Source organism: Ovis aries, chromosome 7, assembly GCF_016772045.2.
Source record: "Ovis aries strain OAR_USU_Benz2616 breed Rambouillet chromosome 7, ARS-UI_Ramb_v3.0, whole genome shotgun sequence".
NCBI lineage: Eukaryota > Metazoa > Chordata > Mammalia > Artiodactyla > Bovidae > Ovis > Ovis aries.
Window position 1 is genome coordinate 56,993,659 of NC_056060.1, and position 27,397 is coordinate 57,021,055.

A 27,397-nucleotide genomic window follows, 5' to 3' on the forward strand; every position below is an offset into this window, starting at 1 on the left:
ATATCATCTCTCTGGATCATCCCTGTGCACCAGCCCCAAGCATCCTGTATCCTGTATCAAACATAGACTGGCGATTCGTTTCTTACATAAGAGTATACATGTTTCAGTGCCATTCTCCCAAATCATCCCACCCTCTCCCTCTTCCTCAGAGTCCAAAAGTCCGTTCTGTACATCTGTGTCTCTTTTGCTGTCTCGCATACAGGGTTATCATTACCATCTTTCTAAATTCCATATATATGTGTTAGTATACTGTATTGGTGTTTTTCTTTCAGACCAGAAAATAATTTCCTTCCTTGTTTTTTTTTCCCCTGGCCATAAATTGGTAAAGGGACTCATGATCTCTAAAGATAGTATGTTGTTTATTGATTGTCTCGTATGTAAATAGGTTTCCTTGGTGGCTCAGAGGGTGAAGCCTCTGCCTGCAATGTGGAAGACCTGGGTTCAGTCCCTGGGTTGGAAACATCCACTGGAGAAGGAGATGGCAACCCACTCCAGTACTCTTGCCTGGAAAATTCCATGAAAGGAGGAGCCCGGGTACAGTTAATGGGTTTGCAAAGAGTCAGACATGACTGAGCGATTGAACTGACTGAGTATGTAAATGAATTTTTATAGTATTATTAGTATGTACTGATGAATTTATTTTCTGACTTAGAATTATCCCTAGATAGAGAATCTGAAGCAGGTACAGGATCGTCAGAACATGAAGATGCGGAAAGAGAAGGAAGTCCTAGAACCTATTCACGGCCTATTATATCAATGCCACTGCCTACGGTCCTGCTTGATCGGAAGATCGAAATGCTGCTAGCTGAATGGAATAAGAATCCTGACATGCTTTTTACCATACACCCAGTAGACGGTACCTTCCTAGTGTGGCATGTAAAGTATTTGGATGAATATAATCCTGGAATATTTAGACAAGTCCAGGTATATTTTACTGATGAAGCAGTTTTTACATTTCTTGAAAAAGTGAAACAGATGCCGTTCAGATTTAGCAGTTTTTCAGAAATATTTAACCATTTTATTTTTGATAAGCAACTGAAAAGAGAATAACTTGCTCCCAAAGGGGATCAATTATAGCCAATTTTACAAACTTGATTGATTCAAGTACAGTAAATTTAACTATGAAATGCAATAGTGAACGTCTGAATATGTGTATATTAGGTTTTTTCCCTAGGAATTACCAGTATTTTGAATAAACTTTAGAAATTACCCTACGGGGCTTCCCAGGTAGCCAATGCAGGAGACATAAGAAATGTGGGTTCAATCACTGGGTGGGAAGATCCCTTGGAGGAAGGGATGGCAGCCCACTCCAGTATTCTTGACTGGACAATCCCATGGACAGAGGAGCCTGGAGGGCTGCTGTCCATAGGGTGCAGAGTCGGACATGACTAAAATGACTTAACACTCAAGAAATTATCCTAAAAATGTGACTCAGGATGAGTCCCCCCACTTCTCCAGTTTTATTCCTTAAATCTAGCTATCTTTATCTGTTACCTTTCTGAACAATATTTGTTTAGATTTGTAGTTGTAGTCATTTATATGTACAGGCAAGATACCTGCAACTATTTCTTCACTCTCCTCATAGGCTATGAATAGAGATGATATTATATAAATAGAGGGAAAGGATTAGAGCATAATGAAGTTGAAAATGATATTTTTTGCTAGGAAGCTGAGGTGTGACATTTTGAAAATTAAAGTATTTTTAGAAGACTTTGAGAGGAGACAAACTACTTACACTGAGTCATAATAATTGTGTTTTTCAGGTTTCTTTTTCTTCTCGGATTCCTGTTGCGTTTCCATCTGGTGATGCAAGCTCTCTCAGTAAAAATATCATGATGTATGCCTGTATAAATGCTGTAAAAGATTCTCACCACACTCCCTTACACCAAGACATGCTGGCTGAATGCAGTCCTCGCGGATCACTGACGCACTCTGGATCACACAGTACAAATATGAACATTTTAGCTCCCACAGTAATGATGGTCTCTAAACACATAGATGGCTCTCTCAATCAGTGGGCAGTCACGTTTGCTGATAAGTCTGCCTTTACCACTGTTCTAACTGTATCTCACAAATTTAGATATTGTGGTCATCGGTTTCACCTCAATGATCTGGCATGTCATTCCGTTTTACCATTATTATTGACATCATCTCATCATAATGCTCTGTTGACTCCTGAATCAGATTTTCAGTGGGACTCAGACAGTAAATTAAGTAGATTGATAGATCCTGTAAGACACATAAAGGGTTCCTTGAAACAACCTCTCAGAAATGCAGCAACACGTACATTTCATGACCCGAATGCCATCTACAGTGAACTTATTCTGTGGCGTGTGGACCCAATAGGACCCTTGTCATACACTGGAGGAGTGTCAGAGTTGGCACGAATCAACTCTTTACATACTTCAGCCTTCTCTAATGTGGCTTGGCTTCCAACTCTTATTCCCAGTTACTGTCTTGGTAAGTGTTCATTTTAATAGTAAAATTAATAAATCTTTAAAACTGTTATTTATATACAAAGTAATGTATACTTATTATTATTAGGGGGCTTTTAATAAGTATTGAAATGTAGGTATCTGTCTTTAGAGTTTTGTTTTTAATTTTTTTTGCTCTCATAACCTATTTTCTATTGAATTTTTTGTTAATAACTTTATATTTATTAATTGTATCCATTTCATTGTGATTCTGGACCATGGTTATACCTAAAAAGAGAAGTATGGAATTTTTTTTCTTGTACTTCAGTTAGTTAAAAATATATATATTATAATGCAGAGTGTTTACTTTCTCAGGCACGTATTGCAATTCTGCTAGTGCTTGCTTTGTTGCTTCTGATGGCAAAAACCTGAGACTCTACCAAGCTGTAGTAGATGCAAGGAAATTATTGGATGAACTGTCAGATCCAGAATCTTCAGTAAGTATTTCCTAATCTTTATTAATATATCTAAGCTAAGAAGCCATTCTCTTTTGTCTAGGACTTTCATTTGTTAGTAGGTGTTCAGGGAGTAAGCATTTGTTCTGGGCTCTCTGTAACTAGTTTGTTTTTCCTTAATTTGTGTTTCAAGGTAAATGAGTCAAAATTACCACCTAATGATGCCTTCACTGCTATGGCCCAGATTCAGTCCCTGGTTGAGGAACTAGAATCCCCGTAGTCCAGAAAAAAAATTACAGTTTATACAGCACACATCAACTTTACATTTAAAGAAATAAATATGAATTTTTTCCTAAACTATATTTTTTTTCTTGACATTTTTCACTCTGTCATTTGGTTCTGTTAATTTTTCTTTGTTCAAGAAAGGTTTTAAGGGAGCTTCACCAAGCTGTATGTTTAGGTTGGGAAAATTTGAACTTTTCTTAGCTTGAGTCATTATTTTAAAAAGTCCTGTGGTTAGAATATGTTATCAGTGGGTGGCAGTATCTCATTCCACTCATTCTGTATTTCAGCTGGAAGTCATGCATGTTAGTTAATACTCAGGTTTGAATGGTGAATTTTCCATTTCGCTGTGAAAACATGGCTTTTTATAAAATATTTGTTCTAATAAAAATGCTCCCAGTATTGAAAATCAGTGACTGGTTTTGAATGCCTGTCATGTGTCCCTAGATGTATAGGGACTACAGTGTCTGCCTTTAAGGAGATTTAAATTTAGTTGAGAGAAATTATTAAAAGTTTAAATAACAGTTTAAGACAGAGAGGTATCTGAAGGTGATATATAATCAATTGGCAAACACTATTTCATAATTCAGAGGCGAGAGAGATCAGATTAGGGTAGCCATAGAAGTTTTTATTAAGGACAGTATTCGAGTTCATTTTTGATGAATGGATAAGATTTAGAAAGATAGATCCTTAGTCTTTGTTGAGTGAGAAGATGGCCTGAAAGTGGATACAGGAAAGCACGTGTCTAACTCTTATTCCAAAAACAGTGATAATTGGATTGGAGTCACAAGGTTTACATAGAGAAAGTCTAGAAAAGTAGCACTTAAAATTACGTAGGTGGAAGATTTGAAGTTCCCCTAGTCTAACTAGCTGTCTGATGCTTTGTTTCTCTCTACCATATTCCTGCCAGCTTGTCTTCCGACGTCTGAGGAGGGAAACTCCACTCTAAATGCAGCACATTCAGTCTTTGAATTACCATCACAGTTATATTGAAGTTAAATTTGTAATACTTAAACTCTACTTGTTAGCTGTAGTTTCATTTAGAATAAGTCTAATGTTTCTTCTGGGCTTCTCAGGTGGCTCAGTGGTAAAGAATCCACCTGCCAGTGCAGGAGACGTGGGGTCAATCCCTTGATCAAGAAGATCCTCTGGAGAAGGAAATGGCAACCCACTCCAATATTCCTGCCTGGGAAATCCCATGGACAGAGAAGCCTGGCGGGCTACAGTCCATGGGATCTCAAAAGAGTCGGGCACGACTGAGTGACTAAACAACAACATTTCTTACGTGAGAGATCACCTCAGACACCTATCTTGTAATCCCCAAATTTGTTCCCTCAGGCCAGACCTGCTGCTCCTCTGCCGATAGATTTATCTAACTGCTTTGTATTTGACCCTGGTTACTGTTCTGAGCAACTTTCAGTTTGTTTATACACTGGAAATTGTAGGATCTCTAGAATATAGCAGTATTATGCCCTCTCTCAGTAGATTATGTCTTGTCAGTCATGCCACATTCTTTGTATGTAATTCATATTGAGCTTTCAAGTAAACATCAGAGTCTTTTTTTTTTTTGCTAGCAAGCTATCTTATATTTGTGCATTTGAGTTTGGGACTCAAATATAGACTTACTTCCCTATTACATTTCACTAAAGGTACAGATGTTTAGTATCTTTTTGAATCCAGATTCTGTTAATTGTGTTACTTCTATATGACTTACATCATCAGCCTGTTCGATGAATGTTGTTCTGCGTTTTCATCTAAGTCAATTAGATGAAATTCAGATGTAATTTCTGAATTTTATTACAGAAATGTTAAATGTACTGGGCTGAAAAAAGGACCTAGCAGTATACATTTGAAATCTTTCTCCATTTTTTATTGTCTAGAATATTTCTTCAGCTTATCCCAAGTATTTCCATGAGTCAGCTTATCATGCAAATAAAATACACCCTGTCTGCCAAATCTCTTGTAATCAAAAAAGGAAGTCAGATTTGTATGAGATTGTTTTAATGTATAGTAGATTGTGTGTACCCTGATGTCTTGATGACTAAAATGTACTAAATAGACATCAGGCTCTTTATTCCAGCTTACAGAAGTATGCTGTTTTCCTTTTTGAAAATAATAACATTTGTCTGCTTTTTGTCTTTTGGCTGTGTCAATCCCCATAATTTCTCAGAGTACATACTCTATGGTTCATTCTTCTCACTGGCAAAATGTATCAATAACCTGGGCATTATTTTTCCAGGAAAATAGAAATTTCATTTAGAGCAGATGAATACGTTCTTGGAATTTTAAAATTTATCTTGGTCTTCTGTTCAAGTGTAGTTACAAATGTAGTTTTTTCTTAAACCTTCCATTTTCATTTTTTTAAAGTTAAAATGTAATATTTATTCATTGTAGAAAATTTTTGACCCTTTCTACTTTCATAAGCTAAATTCTTGAACAGAAGACTCCAGAGACAGGACTTGCCTGGTGGTCCAGTGGTTAAGAATCCACCTGCCAATTCAGGGGACATGGGTTCCATCCCTGATCTAGGAAGACCCCACGTGCCCTGGGGCAACTAAGCTGGTGTGCCACAGCTACCAAAACCCCACACTCTAGAGGCCGTGCTCTGCAACAAAGAGCCCTCACAGGCAAAATTAAAAAAACAAAAAGAACACATTCCAAAGTGCGAAAAAAAATCTACTTATCTAATTTTCTCTATTTGAAATTTTCTGTTTATAAATCTGTTTCTTATCAGTTTAGAGTTGTAACTTAAAATGAGTAAGAAGGAGAAACTTGGGAAGAAGAAAGTATGTTTTGTGGGTATAAAATTTTAACAAGACGTGTGAAATGAATCTGAAATGAATGGAAAAAAGTTGGAAATACATTATCAGATGTGATATTAATTATTATTAGAAAAAGTACATGTCAGATAAAAATTGTTGGTGGATATCTGTATCAGTTTCCTACTGCTGATGTAACAAAATTCCACAAACGTGGTGACTTAAAACAACACGTTTATTATATCTTTGAGGTTAGAGGCTCTAAAACCAAGATATTGGCCAAGCCATGGTCTCTCTGGAGACACTAGAGGAGAGTCTTTTTTTTCTTTTTTAAACCTTTTCCAGCTTCACAGGCTACCTGTATTTCTTGTCTTTCTTCCTCATCTTGCCTTTTGAAGATAGCAACATAGTACATAATATTTTCAAATCCTTTTCTCTTTCTGGTGTCTGCTTCTCTTGTCATATCTTTTTCTCCAAATCAAACCATATTTCCTCTCTTTAAGATTATATTGGACATAATACAGGATAACCTCTTCATAGCAAGATCTTTAATCGCATATGTACTTTTTTTTTTTTTTTTGCCATGTAAAGTAACATATATTCATAAGTCCTAAGAATTAGAATGTAGATACCTTTTGGGGCCATTATTCTGACTACTACAGCACACTAATTTCATGTTCAAAATGAAGATATGAAAAATTAACTGAAATGCTTTAGATTTAGAATTGCTCACTGGAGCAAAATAATGTTATATGGATAATCTTGTTTACAAAAACCAGCCACTGACTTGGTTTTTAAATATTTTGATAATTTAAGTCTTAATAGAAATTTCATCTCAAATAGTTTTAAGTGACATGCAGTGTCAGTAATTTGTAATATAAAGTCAGCATTGTGTTTGGATTTTCTAGAACCAATTCACAAATTTTACTTAGTGCAGTCTTATCCATACTTAGAGGTGGACTTGGGAACTTAAAAAAAAAATCCAGTCACAATGTTGCCCTTCAAAAAGAAGTTTCGGTAAACTGAAGTTAAATTATTTTTGGTAAAAATAAATTTTAAATGATTTTGTGAGTTTCAATATACTACCTTTTATTTTTTAATGTTTTTCAACCACTTTAATGTTCTGAAAAAAATTAACCTTAAAAAAACATATGAAAACATGTCTGTGCAGTTTTGCTTTTGTCTTGGGCTTCAGTATGGCTCATCAAGACACTATTGAATCCTGTATTAAAACATTTGCTACTTTTTCTTCATTATTATTTGCTGTATTAATTTTTATTTAAAAATACTGCATTAAGAATTTATTGATCTTTATTTTTGAGCTTTTGATGCCCCCTTAAAATTGAAGGTGACATTGAGTGGGATCCTGTAGTGTTGAACAAGGCATTCAGTTGTTTGTTAGTTATAGTGCTGGCAGATAGATATTCCTGTAAGGGGATATCAACCATGGCCATATGTTGGATGTAGCTGAAGAGCTTGTAAAATGCCTGATGATCAGATTATACCCAAGAACCAATAAGTCAGTATCTACAAATAGGACCTAAGCACCAGAGATTATTAGTTCCATATGCTGAGAACCATTGTTCATAGTTGAACCATAGTTCAAGGCTGAGAACCATTGATCTGCAACAGTACTTCTTAAACTTCAGCATGCCCATGAATCATCTAGAGAGCTTATTAAAATACACATGTGTTAGCTTTGGAGTCTAAGAGACTGCATTTGTAAAAAGCTGCTGCTCCAGTGACCACACTTGTAAGGAGCAAAGATTCATGGTATGTTAGAGAAATTCCAGTGTTCTAAACTCACTAATTGTAGGTCACAGTTGAGTCCAGGTTTCAAATGGACAAACCCAGCAGACTGTTGGCAGCACTTCCAGGTGTCTGAACTAACATTTAAAATCCTGAATCTTGGGTGAATGTACCTATAACAATAAATTCATCCCTGCCCAAGCACTTATTTTGTCTTTGTCTAATAACCCTAGAATCTGTTCCCATGCACACCCTCTGGAATTCTGCTGATATAAATTGGAAAGATTCTACAACTCCAGTGTATATTGCTACTTTCCCATAGCTAACCTTGTACTTACATGCTGGGCTAAGCTGGGATCTTACTACTCTGAGTGCTCTGAAGGCGGTAAGAGTGGAGGTAGTGCTGAGGAGGATGGGCATCTCCACGAGAAGTAATTGCTTCAGGTGATGTAACTGAAAGATTTCTGTGCAAAGAGAGGGCTGCTTGAAAGGAGAAGGAAGGAAGGCTGTGTTTTATTTATTTATGTTATTTTTTAGCAGAAAGATTTTGTGGTTTGGGGATCCAGAGTTAGGCTTCCTCTGTTTACACATCTCCATCCCAAGTCACAGAATCCTACTTCTTCTCATCCTTTGCCCCTATCGTTGAGGGCAAGTACAAGCCCTAGCAAGATTGTGTTTTTAAATAGCATTGTAGGTCTGCAGCCATCCACATAGGCATAGGGCCATGTCCTCAGCCAGGTCTGTGTTGGAGCATTAGGGTTGCTAAATGAAGACATGTTCAAAGAACTAGATGTCTTGAAATCGTATACTGCTTATGTAATCACTATAGGTTTTTCTGCTTAGTTAATTTTAAAAATGAGAGTGAGTATAAAAAGTTGAAATATTTCTTTGAATTTGTGAATTGCCATTGCAAATCAGTGACTATTTAGAAGAGCCTTAAATATCCAAGGTGCTGTGTCATACTGACAGTAGATATATTATTGACTATGAACCTTTTCTTTCTTTCTTTTTTTAACAGAAACTTATTGGAGAAGTGTTTAATATTGTGAGCCAACAGTCAACTGCTCGACCTGGCTGTATTATTGAACTTGATGCAATAACCAACCAAGTAAAAACGTGTTTGTGAATTGGTGGTATTAACTTGCTTTATCCCAGAGTGCTTTACGGGCATATGATATACAGTTGAACCTTGAACGTGGGAATTAGGAGCACTGACCCTTCTCACTATAGAAAATTCACTTATAACTTAACAGTCGGCTCTCCACGTCCTCAGTTCTGCATCTGTATATCCAACTAGCTGCAGATCATGTAGTACTGTAATATTTACTATTGAAAAAATTCCCACCGAAGTGAATGTATATCATTCTTACGTGTTGTTCAGAGGTCAGCTGTATTTCATTCAGAGAGTAATTCTGTTGTTTGATACTAAATATAGCCAATTTCTTTTGATTACCGTGGTGAAAATTTATAATGATTTATATACAGTACAGCTGCATAGAGGCTCAGTTTGTGTTTTTTTTTAAATATAAATTTATTTATTTTAATTGGAGGTTAATCACTTTACAATATTGTATTGTTTTGCCATACATCAACATGAATCTGCCACAGGTATACATGTGTTCCCCATCCTGAACCCTCCCACCTCCTCCCTCCCCGTACCATCCCTCTGGGTTGTCTCAGTGCACCAGCCCCAAGCATCCAGTATCATGCATCGAACCTGGACTGGTGATTCGTTTCATTTATGATATTATACATGTTTCAGTGCCATTCTCCCAAATCATCCTACCCTCTCCCTCTCCCATAGAGTCCAAAAGACTATTCTATACATCTGTGTCTCTTTTGCTGTCTCGCATACAGGGTTGTCGCTGCCATCTTTCTAAATTCCAAATATTATTACTTACTTCAGCTCAGTAGATGCCTTTGGAGTGTTTGGCTTGTTAGGCTAGGTATTATATATTTTTTATGAGATCGATTAAAATGAAGATAGAAGTAGGATCAAAGCATGCATTTACGCTCTAATCACAGTTCTTTGATGTGGGCAGTGTTCTTCCCTAGTTGACTTAGGAAAGAAGGAGAATGCTTTTATCTATGGGGAGTTTGTAAATTCCATCATAGCCCTCAGGATATTTGTTTCTTCAGGGTCATGTTTATGGACTAAAGGGGATAGAGTAGTGTATTCATTCCAAATATGAAAAAAGGTTACTTTGGTGAGGAAGTTGCCAACAATTTTCAAACAAGGAAATGAAGAAAGAGCTGACCATATTTAAAAACAAATACAGTTAGGTCATTATTTTTTCATAGCCCTTGCACATTATGTCAGGAAAAGTTTCCACCACTGTAGAGAAATGACCACATCAGCTCTTGGCAACAGAAATGTGGCTGCCAGACGTTACTAATTTCAGGAAACCCTTAACCTATAATTTCCTTTTTTTACTCCACAGGGATATAGGAGAAGAGTGTATTAGCTTCATTCACATAAATGTCTTAATTTTTAGTGAACTGGCTGTTAAATTCATTTCCCCAGGGTACCCCCTTCTCTACTCTTCACTATGGTATATTATTACAGACCTTTTTCACTTAGCGTTTTGATTTTTACTTCATTCTTATTGAAGAATTTTTTCCCTTTCCATTTGTGGCTCTCTTTATCACAAGGGCTGGTAAACTGCAAGCACTGACAAATGGCTTATGCTTATGAATTACAAACTTTAGAACTCATTCTACATTTGTTTCCAGTGTGCTGTATTATTTCTGTATCCATAAAGGTGTCACCCTTCCCTTTTCTCACATTTGGGCATCCCTGGTGGCTCAGTGGTAAAGAATCTGCCTTCTAGTTAGTCCCTGGGTTGGGAAGATCCCCTGGAGAAGGAAGTGGCAACCTACTTACTCGTGGACAGAGGTGCCTGGCAGAGTACAGTCCATGGGGTTGCAGAAGGTTGGTTACAACTTAGCGACTAAACAACAGCAGCAACATTCTTCTTCCCTGGAGGAGATGACTGTTTATGCTTTGACTGTGAAGGGATTTTTTTTTTTTTTTAGTGTTTCTATATAGAGAGACATAAAAATACCTTATAATTTTCATTAAAAATTTGTTGGTCAATCTGATCAATAGTCCTTTAATTTCCTTCTACTATGAAAGGAGGCTGATTTGCTTTATACCCTAAGATTGTAGCCCATCCACTGAGTGCCAGGATTATCACAGTTGCTTCCCCTCCTTGAAATCCATTGGATAGCCATCTAATTAATTGTCTTGACTTACTTCCACAGTACGTTTTTGTTTGGGTTTAGCCTGTCTTTGAATTTCAGTTCACTTTTGTGATTCCGAGTAGCTATTTGTGATCATCTTTTCTTCTCTGTGTGGTCCCACGTGATTATGTAGAATCAGCTGATTGTGATGTTTCATCCATTCTTTTAGAAATCCTACTTACTTAAATGTAGATACATTTTTTCACAGATGTGTCATTCCCACTGGCTGTTATGGGATTCTTCATAATTCCTACCAGACAGAGTTTTTGGAAGTACTTTGAGGAATCTTCTGGGTTTTCTTTTTCTGGTTCTCAAGTGGAATAAGAAAAAGGGACCTGTAGTAGTGTGCTTAATATGGTCTGCATGGCCTTCTCCATCCGGTGTTGAAACCTGTTTTTTAATTTGTTTTTTGGCAGTACTTTTTTTTTTCCGAGATGCAAACCTATTGATTTGTTTTTATTAGTTTCACAGTTCTGCTATTGACTATAGAATATATGAAAGTAAATTATCTAATGACTTTTTCTCTTGTTTTTCCCACTATACTTAGTTATTCTATAAAGAATAGAAATTGTTGGATTTATTTCTTCTGCATTGGGGTTCTTGGAGAGGTAGTGAGTGGAAGATATGGAATTGCAAAGATAAAACTTTACTTCTTTTCATATTTGTAGTGTGGCTCAAATACACAGTTGCTTCATGTGTTTCAAGAAGACTTCATTAGAGGATATAAACCACATAAGGAAGATATGGAAAAAAAGGAAACAGAAATATTTTTTCAACCATCCCAAGGTACTTTTAAAAAATAGTCTTGAGTTTGATACCTTAATCTTAAAAAAATTCTAAACTTTCACTGAGTGTAGGTCTTTTATCAAAAGTCATCACTCTCATGATTTTTTTACAAATACACCAGTTCTGTCATTATTGTTTTTTTCTGGGTAAAGAATATATGTGGGTAAAAATTGGATATATTTATTTTTTAATTAAACTTTTAATTTTGTATTGGGATGTAACTGATTAATAATGCTGTGATAGTTTCAGGTGGACAGCAAAGGGACTCAGCCGTACATATACATGTACCCATTCTCCCCCAACCTCCCTTAAAATTATATTTTGAAAGATACTTTCACTGGTGACATAGCCTTTGCCAATAAATGTTATTTATGGAATCTAGTTTAATTGTTTAAAAACTTAACCCTGATTGTTCAACACTACAGTTAAATTATTTTGATTGGTAGTAGGTATCCCTGTGGTATCTTAAGGAAGCCAATTAACTGTAGTATAAGTTTACTAAAGATTATTGATGACTATAGAAGGAAGATATTATGTTGTATGGTATACCAGGAAACTCAGGTACTCTGAGCATTAAAGGTACTGTCTCATAGATTTCCTGTCTGAAAGGTTGTATTTCCTTCTTGAGAGAAAGTAGTTCTCCTAAGGCCATTCAGGGATGGGGAGGGAGGTTTAAGAGGGAGGGGACATATGTATATCTATGGTTGATTTATGTTGATGTATGGCAAACACCATCAAATATTATCAAGAAATTAACCTCCAATTAAAAATAAAATGTACAAATGTAAACCATATGCTGTTTAGTTTAAACTTTTATTATTTAGCTTAAAATATTCCTTTTAGAGGTTACAACTTTGTAATTATAAAACATTCATGTTCTATATGAAAGTGAAATTTGAAAATAGCCATACTGAGTAGAATACTTTCTGTTTGAGGGTAGAAAGATATGTCCTACTTTAAGAATTCATTTTCTGTAATGAATAGTTTTTAATTTTCGAAGAGTTTCCAGATACTTTATCTGGTTGTAGCTTGTAAGTATTAGAAGGTCATACTTTATTTTCTGAGTATAGCTTTTATTACAGAATTATGTATAGACTTTTAAGGAAGACGTTTCTACTGAATTTGTATGGTTAATTTCATTTCCTTTAGTGGAAAATCAGAATGAGTTCCTGTACTCTGTGAGGCTAGCTCAAACATCAGCATGAATCAGCCATAGGTATACATATGTCTCCTTTAGTTTTTGTACAGTTTCCTCAATGTTCTTGATTTTATAGCTGTTTTCTTAAGGGACTTGAAGTGTGTGTTTCTCCTCTTCCCTTTCCCTGCCGCATTCTGTACACTGTTAAGTGCTTTGTTTCGGCTATGCTAAGCCTTTGTTGCTGCATGGGCTTTTCTCTACTTGTGGCAAGTGGGGGCTATTCTTTAGTGGTACCTGGGCTTCTCATTGTGGTGGCCTCTCTTGTTGCAGAGCACAGGCTTTAGTAGTTGCAGCACACGGGCTCAGGAGTTACCATTCCCGGGCTCTGGAGCACCGGCTCAGCAGTTGTGGTGCATAGGCTTAGTTGCCCCAGGGCATATGGGTTCTTCCCAGATCAGGGATGAAACCCACGTCTCTTGCATTGGCAGACAGATTCTTTACCACTGAGCCACCAGGGAAGCCCAGCATTGTTGGTTCTTAATTTGTTTGGATCCATATCCATATAGAGTCCACACATAGTGTTTCATTTCTAGGAGTCTTTTAAGCTAAAGTAATCCCCCTTTATACTCTTATCATGCCACTAATTTGTTTTAGAGAAAGTTATTTTATAGCAGTTTTTCTGACCAGTTACTTGTGGATGTCATTTAAAATTTTTCCTGTGAAGTGCAAATGAGCTCTTATGTCCATCACAGAAGGACATAAGAAAGAACATAATGTTAGGATGTCTCATTTTTAGTGATGCTAGGATTCAGAAAATTGACCTGGTGCCGCCAGTGTAACATATGCCGGCAGTCTATTATCTCATGGTTTCTTCCATTGATATTGTTGCTTTTAAGTCAATTATTTCATGAAGGATTTTCAAGTATGATTTTCTAGTTTTATCAATTCTCATTTATTTATTAGCTGGAAAGCATTTGGAAGGAAAAGCTTTTCCTTATCCACGAGAGCTTTTTGGCTGTCTTGAAATAGAGTTCTTTTTAGAAAAGGCGGAGTAAGTGCTTAGTTCTTTCTCTTTAATTGATGAATTCAGAGGAGTTTGTTCCCAGGTTCCTGTTGGTGGTTATGGATGAATGTTGTTGTCTTTCTTTTTATTTTGTGTGTCATTATGAACCCATTTTATAAAAACTCTTTATTGAATAATATGCATACAAAGATATATCAGTCATTAATTTTTATATACTTAACATATTTCAGTCAGTGCAATCATAATTTTAATGTTCACATTGTCCTGTATTAGACTGGTGAAGATACTTTCAGTTGGTCCCGAGTCCTTTTGACACAACCCATTAGTTTTGATAATTTGCTTTCTTTCAGGCACAGCAAGATATACCAGGCTTCTCTTGTAAATAGCCTTTGCAAGAATGGAGTCACCCCCCACCCCCAAATTGTTCCTTCCCATGGAGCATGGTATTCAGAGGCCACAATTTGCGTTTTAGCAGTGCTCCTTGCCAATGACTTGCCATTATGAGTTTTCATTTTTTTCTGTTCTTTCTTTTCATTGAATGAAATATTCTTTAAATTCTGTGGTGCTTTACAGTTTTCAAAAGTCTCACACCCATAACTTCATATAATGTATAGGTTTACATTTTTCAAGAAAGTTTTTGCTGTCCTTTGTGGATCTCATTATCCTATATGAAAAATGTAATTGTCAACAGGAAAAATTGTGTTCACAAATAATCTTTTCATAAAATGTAAAATTTCTAAAAAGTCTCTCTTCTGTACCACCACAATCAGCCCTCTATCCATGACTGTCTTACATATCTTACATATAGAAAAAGCAGAATATATGTTTACTTCATTCTTTGCATTTAATTTCTAGTTTTCCATTTAAGGAGTTAGTGCCCCAGTTACTTCCAGGGGCATCCAGTGAGGCTGACTTGCTCCCTCTCTCCCTCTTGCTTTCTCTCTCTCTCTTCCTTTCATTTCTTCCTTTTGGTCCTCCTTGTCCTTCCTTTCTTCACTTACCATTAAGTGCCCTCTCATTTTTGGTATTTTTATGAATGTGTTTTAATAAATTGTGTTCTTTTTTATTCTTTGTTGTTCAGATGGTCCAATCTTTGATCAGTAGGCATCCATTCATGTTGGCTTTTGTACTTAATGACATAGCCCCATTAGTCTTTGATAGCCACTTAACTTTTAGCACAAAAGATATAAAACTGTTTCTAAACATCTTTTCTTCCGTTTCCTTCCAGTACATACCAAGAGATTTTGTTTAAACAAATGTCTTTCTCTTAACCCTATAGAAACATGTGAACATGTAAAGTCACTCAGTCGTGTCTGACTCTTTGTGACGCCATGGACTGTAGCCTACCAGGCTCCTCTGTCCATGAGATTTTCCAGGCAAGGGTACTGGAGTGGGTTGCCTATAGAAACATGTTAACTTAAATATTTCTTTTCCTTTAACAATAGGATATCGGCCACCACCATTTTCAGAAAAGTTCTTTCTAGTAGTAATTGAAAAGGACAGCGATAATTGCTCTATTCTCCACATGTGGCACCTTCATCTTAAATCCATACAGGCATGTTTAGGTAAGTAATTATATAACAATTTTATGTAGCGATAATATGAGATAAATTCATTTTTACTGGACATGCTTTAGGTTGGTTAACTCTTTAAAATGGTGATCCAGTGAACTATAAATTGAATTGCTGAGTTGAAGTATGTATATGCCAAACTTTTAATTATAGGGCCATAAATTGTTAATGAAACAGGTTAATCTAAAAACAAACCAAATGGGTACATTAGACATATTGAATTAATAAATTTGATTGATTTTTAATTAGTTTGTACTAAAGGTCTATTATGACTCTGTTCTAGATACCATGTCTCTATAAGTCAGTTTTGCCTGTAAAATTAATATTATAATTTTTTGTTGGTTAATACACACTGTCATCTGATACTGTGCACATTTGCTATAGCATCTCTAAAAGAAGCAGATTTGCTATTTAGAAAAATGTGATTCTGAAGTTCAAAAGGGTGGAACTGATTTTGTGGAATATTAGGAAATACAGCAGTGATTAAAAAAAAATTTCAGCCATACTTTTGCCATTCATATTCATATTGATGTTTTTGCAAACCAGAAGATGTATAATATGAAGTACAGAAATTGATTATGAATCTTTCTTTTTAAAACAAACTTTGACTTCCTGAGAGAGAATTTAAATGAATAATTGCATGGTTAGCCTTATCAAACTGTATCCGCCTTAAATTGATTATTCCAAAATTTTTGAGAGTTTTGAAAGTTGATTTTTATATAATTTTAATGATTTTATACATACTAAACATTACAGAAAAATACTAGTGTATATGTTTTTTGTTCCCTTGGTAATCAACATCATCATGTAACTATGTAAATAGCAGTTCTAACTGGGCCCTGAACTGGCATTGAAAAAGCCAAATGATTCAGTAGAACCTTTACCCATGCCTGGTTGAGCCTAATCCTCTTGTGGTAGGAGGAATCCCCAAATCTTTTCAAAGCCTTTGGAGTTAATTCTTGGCATATGTGTTGTTTCACAGAAATGTACGAGTTGAAGGATCTAAAATCTTGTCAGGAGGAGAATTTTATTTCTTTTTTTTAAATTGAGGTTGATAGCATTATATAAGTTTCATGTGTACAACAGTTAATTTGACGTCTATATACATGACAGTTTGCTTACCACCAAAAGTCTGGTTCCCATCTGTCACCATAGAGTTGACTCCCTTTACCCATTTCACACCCCCCACCCACACACACACAGCCTTTTCCCCTCTGGTGACTACCAGACTTTTCTCCGTTTCTGTGTTAGTCTTTGTTTTGTTTGTTCATTTATTACTTAAAAATATTCCACGTATGAGTGAAACCATATGATATTTGTGTTTTTCCATCTGACTTATTTCACTTACATAATACCCTCAAGGAAGAGAATTCTTAACCTACCAGAAAATATAGTATTTTCTAGAGATAGGCACAGAGGGTGAGATGAACATGCAAATAAAACAAATGTTGCAGAGTATCTCATACATGTCACAGAAGCACAAATAACTAAATCTGTGTAGAGATTTTTCACTTGACCTAAATTTGAAAGCTGGAAACTTTTTAAACAAAGGTCAAGATCACTGTGCTTACAAAGCCATTCAACTAGTACTGTCTGAAGTTTGTCTGAAGTTTCCTATGTTCTTGAAATCGTGTTTATTGTTTCAGCATTTGATAGTTGATAGGTTCGTATTTTAGTGTCTTCTTTGCCACTAGCTAATTATAGGAGCTTAGGAAAATCATTAAGCTTTCCAAGTTTAAATTTCTTCATCTCTGAAGTGAGTCAGTATCTTGTTATTTGTCAATTTGATTTATGACCTATCTCTTTCAGAAACACCTCTGCTGCTTATTAATGCAGATTTCTGGAATCTACCCCAGAACAACTGACTCAGTGTTTCTATGTTTAGGCCTGAGAATCTTCATGTTAAAGCTTCCTCAAGTTTTTGATGTATTTTCAAGGTTGAAAACAGTGAAACTAGGGAACTTAAGTTTTTTTCCTATATCTTACATGTTGTGCTTCTTCACTGTGATGTAATTGATGATGCTAAGAAAGGGTAAAATAGTTTAAGAAAATTCTCTCAAGGAAAATTTTAAACTTGATCTTGTCTCCAGAACACTTTGAAGAAACTATATTTCTTATATTATAACAAAGTGTTCTAGTTCATGTACACAGTGATGATAGTAATGTATTTCATAATTTGTTTTCAAAGCTAAAGCTTCAGAAGGTGTTTCATCAGACAGTCTACTTTCAGTCCCTGGACAGAAGCATGTAGACTCTTCTCCAGAAACCTCTCCTAGCGTGAGCCCCATGTCACATTCCTCATCAATTGCCAACCTTCAAACTGCTAGTAAACTGATTCTGAGTTCTAGATTGGTATATAGCCAACCTCTTGATCTCCCAGTAGGAGTTGAACTAATAAGAGCAACACCTTCAGCAGGTAAGATGTTAAAACTGGACACTTGTAGCTCAGAGCAGTCTTCAGTGCATAAGATGGATGAACTCTTCTGAAGCAGATGTAAAGTTGACACTAAAAGTTTTGTTTTCTAACAGACTCACAGACTTAGAAAATGAACTTATGATTACTAATAGGGGGAGGATGGAGGACGGGATAGTTAGGGATTGTGGGCTGGACATATACACACTGCTGTATTTAAATGGATAACCAACAAGGTCCTACTGTATAGCACAGGGAACTCTGCTCAATGTTATGTGGCAGCCTGTATGGGAGGGGAGTTTGGAGGAGAATGGATACATGTATATATATGGCTGAACCCCTTTGCTATCCACCTGAAACTATCACACCATTGTTAACTAGCTATGAAAAGTGAAAGAAAGTGTTAGTCTCTCAGTCATGTCTGACTGTTTGTGACCCCATAGACTGTAGCCCGCCAGGCTTCTCTGTCCATGGAATTCCCCAGGCAAGAATACTGGATTGGGTAAGCATTTCCTTCTCCAGAGGTCTTCCTGACCCAGGGATCAAACCCACATCTCCTGAATTGCAGGCAGATTCTATACTGTCTGAGCCACCACTGCAGTATAAAATAAAAAATTAAAAAGAAAGATTTGTTTTCTACTAATGATGCATCTTTTTAGAAACATGTATATATTAGAAATTATTTCCTGTGATAAATATAAAATAAATACAATCAGCTTGTCGGATTATGGTGTGAATGTTTTAATGCAGGGTTTCTTGCCTGCGCTGTGGTTTCCAAGGAATTCTCCAGGCAAGAATACTGGAGTGGCTAGCCATTCATTCCCTTCTTCAGGAGATCTTCCTGACCCAGGGATCAAATCCACGTCTCCTGCATTGAAGGCAGATTCCTTACCATCTGAGCTACCAGGGAAGCCCCCTATAAATAGGAATATTGTGATAGCAAAATTGCAAAGAACATACATGTTCATATGTGAATTATTAAAGCTTTTTTTTTTTAATTAAGGCTTTTCATCCACATTGTGCTATTATTAAGTATGTTTAAACAGGAGTTGGCAGATACTTTGGGGGGAAAATACAGGATACAAGTTTATAGTTTGGTTTGTCTAAAGTGATACTGACTTTAGCAAGGCGGATAAAATAGTTTGGAGAGTAGGACTGACATCTGAGTTTAAAATGATCTGTCATTTGTGGAATTTGTGATTGAGGAGTTCCTAGAATAGTGGTTTTGAAGACTCAGAATCAGAGGTTCAAGACTATTCTGGTTACTGGCGAATGATTTTGAGTATGAGATTCTCTTACTCATCCCTAGCTTTTGAAACTTTCAAAGTGTTTGGAAAGTTTACGATATACTCAAATAAGTTTATTAGAATTAATAATGATAAATTCTATTTTGCAGGGACTTTATAAAATACTTTCAAACATCTTACTGGACAGTAACACTCCAACGGAAGGAGTAACATAATCCCCATTAGATAGGTAGAACAGACTCAGATGTTTAAGTGGGTTTCCCACTGTTAGGAAGGTGTTGATAGACTGGAACTTGAATCCAGGCTTTCTGATCCCAGTCTTAATCACTGTTACCCCTCATGTTATAGTTGACAATAAATAGGAAGTGTTAATTTTTGGCCATCAGGGATAAATATGATGGTTCTAGTTCAGTGTTAGGAGAGCATGAATTAAACCTGTGAAAAAGGTGAGATCTAATGTCTGTCTGGTTGACTGAAAGCATTTTGCGGTGGAGTAGATCTAGTGTCTGGATTATTTGAGGGCCAGTTAGAGGAATTTGAAGGGAAAATTCTAGTGACTGTTAATGTATTTATGATGAAAGTGATAAAAGATACAGCATGAAAGTCCAGTGAAGTATGTGTGGTAAAGATGTAATTTATAGCAGATAACAAGTTTATTGATCGATTAAACTTTGACTTGTTTAATTGATTTTGAGTTTTATTTTAATGAAATATTTGATTTAGTAAGGGACTACAGAGTTATTCTGAACAAGTTCATAGTGGATTTGAATTAATCACATTCTAGACTTTGAGTATTAGCATATTGTTTTGTAATTCTCTTATTATGATGACCTACTTTTTCTTTTTTAAGGCCATTTGAGTTCCTCTTCAATTTATCCAGTGTGCCTTGCACCTTATTTAGTCGTTACAACTTGTTCTGACAATAAAGTACGCTTCTGGAAATGTTGTATGGAAACCAACCTACAGTGTAAAAGTGATGAGAAGGAAACCTATCATTGGAGAAGATGGCCCTTGATGAACGATGAAGGAGAAGATAATAGCAGTACAGTGAGCATTGTGGGAAGACCAGTTGCTGTTAGCTGTTCATACACGGGTCGCCTTGCAGTGGCTTACAAACAACCGATCCACCACAATGGTTTTGTTTCGAAAGAATTTTCCATGCATGTTTGCATATTCGAATGTGAATCTACTGGAGGGTCAGAATGGGTTTTAGAACAAACAATTCATCTTGATGATTTGGTCAAAGTTGGGAGTGTACTTGATTCACGGGTCAGTGTTGACAGTAATCTCTTTGTGTACAGCAAATCAGATGCACTTTTGAGCAAGGATAGATACCTTATTCCGAATATCAAACATTTAGTACATTTGGACTGGGTATCCAAAGAAGATGGTTCCCACATTCTCACAGTGGGGGTCGGTGCTAATATCTTCATGTATGGGCGGCTTTCAGGAATTGTGACTGAGCAAACCAATAGTAAGGATGGAGTAGCTGTCATTACTTTACCACTAGGTGGAAGTATCAAGCAAGGAGTTAGGTCACGATGGGTTCTTCTTAGATCTATAGACTTAGTGTCCTCTGTTGATGGTACACCTTCATTGCCTGTCTCTCTCTCTTGGGTAAGAGATGGGATCTTGGTGGTAGGAATGGATTGTGAAATGCACGTATACGCGCAGTGGAAGCACGCTGTCAGATTTGGAGACGTTGACCCTGATGGTTCTGATGCAGAAGAGACAGCAATACAAGATCATTCTGCCTTTAAATCTAGTATGTTGTCAAGAAAAAGTATTGTTGAAGGAACGGCTATTGCTGACGATGTATTTTGTTCACCAACTGTAGTTCAAGATGGTGGCTTATTTGAAGCTGCACATGTCCTTTCCCCTACTCTCCCACAGTATCATCCCACCCAGCTGTTGGAATTGATGGATTTAGGGAAAGTTCGCAGGGCCAAAGCTATTCTCTCTCATTTAGTAAAATGCATTGCAGGAGAAGTTGCAGTAGTTAGAGATGCTGATGCCGGAGAAGGAACTAAGCGACACCTCTCTCGAACCATTAGTGTAAGTGGCAGTACAGCAAAGGATACAGTCACCATGGGCAAAGATGGTACTCGAGATTATACTGAGATAGATTCTATTCCTCCACTACCCTTGTATGCATTGCTTGCTGCCGATCAAGATGCAACGTACAGAGTTTCAGAAGAAAGTACCAAAGTACCACAGAGCTGTGAAGATCATGCAGAAAGTCAACCAGAGGACCAGTACTCAGAGCTGTTCCAAATCCAGGATATAACAACAGATGATATCGACTTAGAGCCAGAAAAGAGAGACAACAAATCAAAAGTAATAAATCTTTCTCAATATGGACCAGCTTACTTTGGCCAAGAACATGCTAGGGTACTTTCTAGTCATCTCATGCACTCAAGTCTACCAGGCCTTACCCGTTTGGAGCAGATGTTCCTTGTAGCTTTGGCTGACACGGTGGCTACCACCAGTACTGAGCTTGATGAAAACAGAGATAAGAGTTACTCAGGTAAATACTCTCACTAAAAATTTATAAAGTTTTTGTCAGTAGAACTGTCTGTGTTATTTATGTAATGACTCACGTATTAAATTGCAGTCTTTCTTTAAACCTTACAGGGAAATGTTCTCTCTAGTTGACAGTTAATATTAGGTGAAATGATCAGTTGTGAAAGAAAAGACAGTTGGGGTAGACTCTGACTTGTGCACATAACTTTATGTATTTGTGATATCTTTGTGCATCCTCACCTGAGTTTTTATCCTGAAACTCATATCATTTTGGACATACAGTCGTTTTTTTTTTTTTTAACAGATTGATTCCAATGGTTTATTTTTATTTTGCTTTTAGTGATAAAAATGGCCCATTTGTTAATTTTACTATTGAACCACCAGGTTTGTAAGGAGCGCCCCCCACCCCAACTCCCCCGGCACAACTTGTTCATCTTCACATTTCTAGGTACAAATAATTTTTTTATAATCACCTAATTTTCTCCAAAAAGTCTTGAGAAAGAGGTTTTCATACATTTTAATGTAATGCGTGTCTTGCGTAATTCATTCTGTAACCAGAAAAATTTTGGCTACCTCCTGAAACTAGATTCCATTCTTTCCTATGCAGATAGTTGAAGGTAATGGTGTTGATTCTAAATGATGACATTAGCAAAGGAAACTGAAAATGATTGATCATTCATTCATTCAGTAAATACTGTGGAGGAGTGAACAATTGCTCTGTGCCAGGAGCTTCATGTGCTTTATCATATTTAATTATCACAACAATCTGCTAGTAGGTAGTCATTATTATACTTGATTTTTTTAGAATAAGACACTGAGAGATTCCAGAACATATAAGGTCTCATAGATAGTAAATGGCAGAAGTGGGATTCAGATGTGGATAAATCATTGCCTCCAAGCCTGTACTCTTAATTATTTCACAAGATTTACAAGTTTGAGAAAAAAAGTCTGTTCCTAAAGCTACCTGGAATATCTCTCTTCATATAGACTTATGCCCTTACAATGTGTCTCCAAAGTTTTTTGTAGATTCAAATAACTAGTGACTTTTAGAGGATTTTGCCTATGACTTATTTTATAACTCTAGTAATTAAAATTTTTTTGAATCATTATGAGGTTGTGTGCAGTAGAGCAGGATCCTTCCCAGAAGAGCCTTAAGCCTTTGTTGCAAACTTAATATTTATTAGTATATATTAGAGATTTTACACTGGGGTATTAAGAAAATAGCTATGTCATAATCTGTGAAAAATAGTTAAAATTTTCAGATACAAAACTGTATCCTTAGGCAATATAAAAGTGGTTCCTCCTATCACAGACTTTCATGAGGTAGATAAGGCAGGAATGAATGTCTCCATTTCACAGGTGGGAAACTGAAGCTCAGAGATTATGTAGTTACTTATCTCAGTTGATAGATTCTAAGTAAATGAATCCCTCCATTGTTCAGGTGAGACAACCTAGAGGTATTCCGGACTCAGCCTTCTTTCACGCCCCAGTCTAGTCCATTGGCATATGCTGTTAGTTCTGCTGTGTGGAGACTGCAGACATTTCTCATTACCTCTCCTGTTACCACTCTGGTTCAAGTCACTGTCACGTCCTGCCTAATTACTGACAAAGCCTCCTAAAACTGGTTCATTCCTGTTGCCTCAGTCTGTCCGTCACGTGGGAACTAGTGATTGTTTTAAAACAAAATCACCTTAAATCTCACCTCTGCTCAACAAACACTGATGGCTTCCCATGTCGCTTTAGAAGAAAAGCCAAATCCATCAGTGGCCTTCAAGGCTCCAGGTGATCGGTATTCACATCACTCTACTGCATTGCCTTCCCTGCTGTCCCACAAACACACCAGGTGCAGTCGTCTCAACATCTTTGTACATGCTGTTTCCCCTGCACGGAATACTTGTCTTCCAGATTTAGGCACCCTTCACTCCCTAACCACCTCAGATTTGTGCTGAAATGTCATCTTGGTGGATAGTTCTTCCCTAGTCGCATAATATAAAATAGAACCCTCTTACTCCAGCACTCGCTTTTCTCCCAGTTCGGCTTTATTTCTCTCTGTAGCATTAATTTTCCACTAGACACATTACTTCTTTGTTGTTTGTGCCTGTCTCCTAAGATGTAAGCACCCTGGAAGTAGGGACCTTGCCTTATTCCTGCCAAATCTGCAGTACCTAAACTGTGCCTCCGATGTAGCAGATGCTTCATTTGTTGAACGGATACATGATGAGTGTATGAACAAATACAGCTAATGGGAAGTAGAGCTGGAACTTTGACAGTTTAAGATGTTTTATTTTCTTCAAGAAAATATTTGATTCAATACTCTTGAGTACTTCCTAAATGGCAGTTACTGGGCTAGGTGCTATTAGTATTTTTCTGTTTTGTTTTTTTTTTTCATCCAACAGTGGCTATAATTTTGAGTAAACTTACCATGCTTTCATACCTCTGCTCAACTTTTGACTAAGAGCACATTTGTGAAATCAGAATTGAAGTTCAGCCTTAACTTGGTAACACTAGCCTGAGGAGTCAAATTTCAAATATGGATAGTACTGTATTTCATTTGAGCTAACCAATCTAGAAAATATTACCTATGTAATTATATTAAAAATAATTTTACTTTATTATGTAATTCCTAGTTTTTAAAATAGGAAAAATTCACATAGGAAATATTTTTATAAAATATACCTAACTATTAGTTTTTATTGGATTTCAAGTTTACTTTCCTTTTCATTAATTATGAGTAGCTCTAAGTACCGTTATTACCTGTACTGATAGGTGCTCACATTTTTTGTAAATTTTTTCTTTTGACAATTTTATTATATACATGTACTTATTGAGAAGCTATATATATTGATAAAGATATCGAAGTATTCAGAAAGGAATACACTCAAAAATATGTATTTTTTGTAAATTATTATTTAATGTTTATTTTCTAACTTTCCATTGGTTTATGACCTGTTGCATTCCTTTTTCCTTAAATTTATTTACTCTTTAAAGGAAGAGACACATTGGATGAGTGTGGTTTACGGTACTTATTGGCGATGCGCTTGCACACTTGCCTTTTGACATCGCTGCCTCCGTTATACCGAGTACAGCTACTTCATCAAGGTATTGTTTGAACCTTTGTGTAATTTTTATTTCATATTGAAGTGGTTGGTATATTCACTGTTGTGTATAAACATTAGATAAGTCATCACATGCATACCCATCACTAGCCTTAAGATCTTCCTGTCACAGGGTACCCACTTACCCTTTTACTGTGTTATTTTTCAGCTGTACTCTGTGACTTTTGCTCATCTGTCTCAGTTTCTCAGACTTCAGTCATCAAAAGTCATAGTAGTTTAGGAGTAAACTGGGTAGTCTGGCTTTACAACCTAAAGTGTTCCTGAATTTCTATGATATCTGATACACTTTCTTTAAAAATTTTGCCCTATGCATTGTTACTTGTGTTTACTTTAATATAAGCATTATGTTCTAAGTTATTTACTCACAACTAAAGCTGATGTTTTAGGAATATCTGCCATATAGTAACCCAGTAGATTTGCATACTTCCAGCACACTGCCACTCTGATTTAAGATATATAGACTTGTATCAGCCCCCTAACTTAGAGATTAAAAAATCAAAACTGTAGAGTTTAAAGTGACCTGGCACTTTATTATTAGAGTTTGAATTAGAATTCCAGTGTAGTGGGCTGTGTCCCTTTTGAAACCAGCATCTTGGATACAGCCCCATAAAATATTGTTTAGTATTATAGGACCTAGAATATCAGGCTTTATAGTTCATTATTCTTACCCATAATACTTACCCTTTACTGTCAATAAATGCTTTTTTTGAAAATATGATTCTAACAGCTGTCTAATAGTCTATCATGTTTTTAAACTATAATTCATCTGTCCTTTACTTTTTTTCTAAAAATACAAATTTTGCTGTTTTTTTCTTACTTGAATTATCATGCTACTGAATGACCTTACAACTTTACATATAAATATTCATATATATCTAATTACTTCCTCATATTAGTTTTCTAGTGGTGAAACTACTGAATCAAAGGGCTTGAAAATTCTTAACACTTGTAAATATTGCTACTTTCAGAAAGACTGTGCTAACTTAAATTCCCAGAACCAATGTTAATGATGCCAAAACTCAACTCATTGCAATACTTGATATTATTTAGAACAATCTATGCCATTTGGAATAGGTTAAAAAATGGTATCTCAAATTTTAGTTTTAATATTAAAAATTTTAGTTTCAAATGATGGTCAGATGGTACTGAATCACTTAATGACAATTATGTACATTGCCTAAGGAGATTTAAAACACCTCAAATTGCTAAAGCTTTGTCAAATTCCATTTTCCCTTTGGTACAGTTAAAACACTGGAGATGAGAAAAGTGACTGGTATTGTCGGTGATGGTCTGGGGAACAGTTTTCAGGGAAAAACTTAAGTAGCTAGTTGTTGTTCAGTCACTAAGTTGTGTTTGACTCTTGTGACCCCATGAACTGCAGCACACCAGGCTTCCCCATCCTTTACTATCTCCCAGAGTTTGCTCAAACTCAGGTCCATTGAGTTGGTGATGCCATCCAACCATCTCATCCTCTGTCCCTCCCTTCTCTTCCTGACCTTAATCTTTCCCAGTATCAGGGTCTAAGTAGCTAGTAGACAAGCTAAAGAAGAACAAAGATATATTGCAAAGAATAGCCTGATGTTGGTAGACAAAAATAAGTGCCTGTTGGTGTGCCTGGTTTTTTTCTTAATACCTTTTTTCTAATAGTTAGGTTTCCAAATACAGTCGCTGCTCTCTTAATCTTATTTTTGAACCAAATTCCTCTGACATGCCTGTGTGTATTTTGGTTTCCCTTTAGTTATACCAAAAATTTAATTAATGAAATTAATTTAAGGGTATAGGGTATATTTTGTATTGTTATTTTATATTAAAATATTTGTGTCAGCAAAAGTATGCATTTTGCATTGGCTTATAATAGCAATTTCTAAATCAGTGTTAATTTTTTAATAGTTATTTTATACACTTAACTATTTCTTAAACCAGACAGATTTGATGGTGGTGGTGGTTTTTTTGCTAAGTCGTATCCAACTCTTGTGAACCCATGGACTATAGCCTACTAGGCTCCTCTGTCCATGGGATTCTCTAGGCAAGAATCCTGGAGTGGGTGCCCATTTCCTTCTCCAGGGAATTTTCCTGACCCAGGAATCAAACCCAGGTCTCCTGGATTGTAGGCAGATTCTTTACCAACTGAGCTGTGAGGAAAGCCCCAGACAGATTTAAATAGAGAATTAATCTGCATTTTAGGATCTGACAAAATACAAATTGATGTTTTTAACTTTTGTTCATTTTCCTCTACATTTATAGTGACAGTTAAGGCTTTTTGCATTGATTTTGTGGTACGATTTCAAACACAGTTGTATGTAAATGGTAGCAATGAGAAATGTGTTGAGAGTCCTGTGTAGTAGTAATGTGACTATGAGACTGTCAGTGGTCTCAGGCATTTCTTTGTTTCCAAAGGGATTCTCACGGATGGCTAGTTTGACTGTCTGGCTTCTTTCCTGGATCCTCAGGGCTCTTCCGGTAGCATTCTCACTGTCTCACATCACTCTGTGGGTCATTTCTGTCATGTTTCTTTTTCACCTGCTCCAAGTGGAATAAAGCCGGTCATTCAGCTGTTGACAGACTCATGGAGTGTGTCACTAAATCCATTTTGTTGCCTCTAATACAGCCTAGATCCCTGTCAGTTTTTTTTTTTTTTTAATCAGGGCAAAAAAAGTATTTGCTGTATATCATTAGT

At 36.2% G+C, this 27,397-nt stretch overlaps 1 protein-coding gene across 7 annotated transcripts in view; it reads left to right on the forward strand.

Moving 5' to 3' along the window:
• DMXL2 (Dmx like 2) overlaps nt 1-27,397 on the forward strand; it is a 172,827-nt gene that overhangs the window by 98,669 nt on the left and 46,761 nt on the right. For 5 of the 7 annotated variants that reach the window (XM_004010612.6, XM_004010611.6, XM_060417975.1 and 2 more), the window contains exons 11-19: nt 653-924; nt 1,764-2,460; nt 2,790-2,911; nt 8,678-8,767; nt 11,571-11,688; nt 15,296-15,415; nt 17,610-17,837; nt 19,932-21,608; nt 24,593-24,703. In XM_004010612.6, coding sequence (XP_004010661.1) covers nt 653-924; nt 1,764-2,460; nt 2,790-2,911; nt 8,678-8,767; nt 11,571-11,688; nt 15,296-15,415; nt 17,610-17,837; nt 19,932-21,608; nt 24,593-24,703 — 3,435 coding nt within the window. The remainder of the gene's footprint in view (nt 1-652; nt 925-1,763; nt 2,461-2,789; nt 2,912-8,677; nt 8,768-11,570; nt 11,689-15,295; nt 15,416-17,609; nt 17,838-19,931; nt 21,609-24,592; nt 24,704-27,397) is intronic. The other 2 variants (XM_042252462.2, XM_042252463.2) reach the window with 1 other exon arrangement.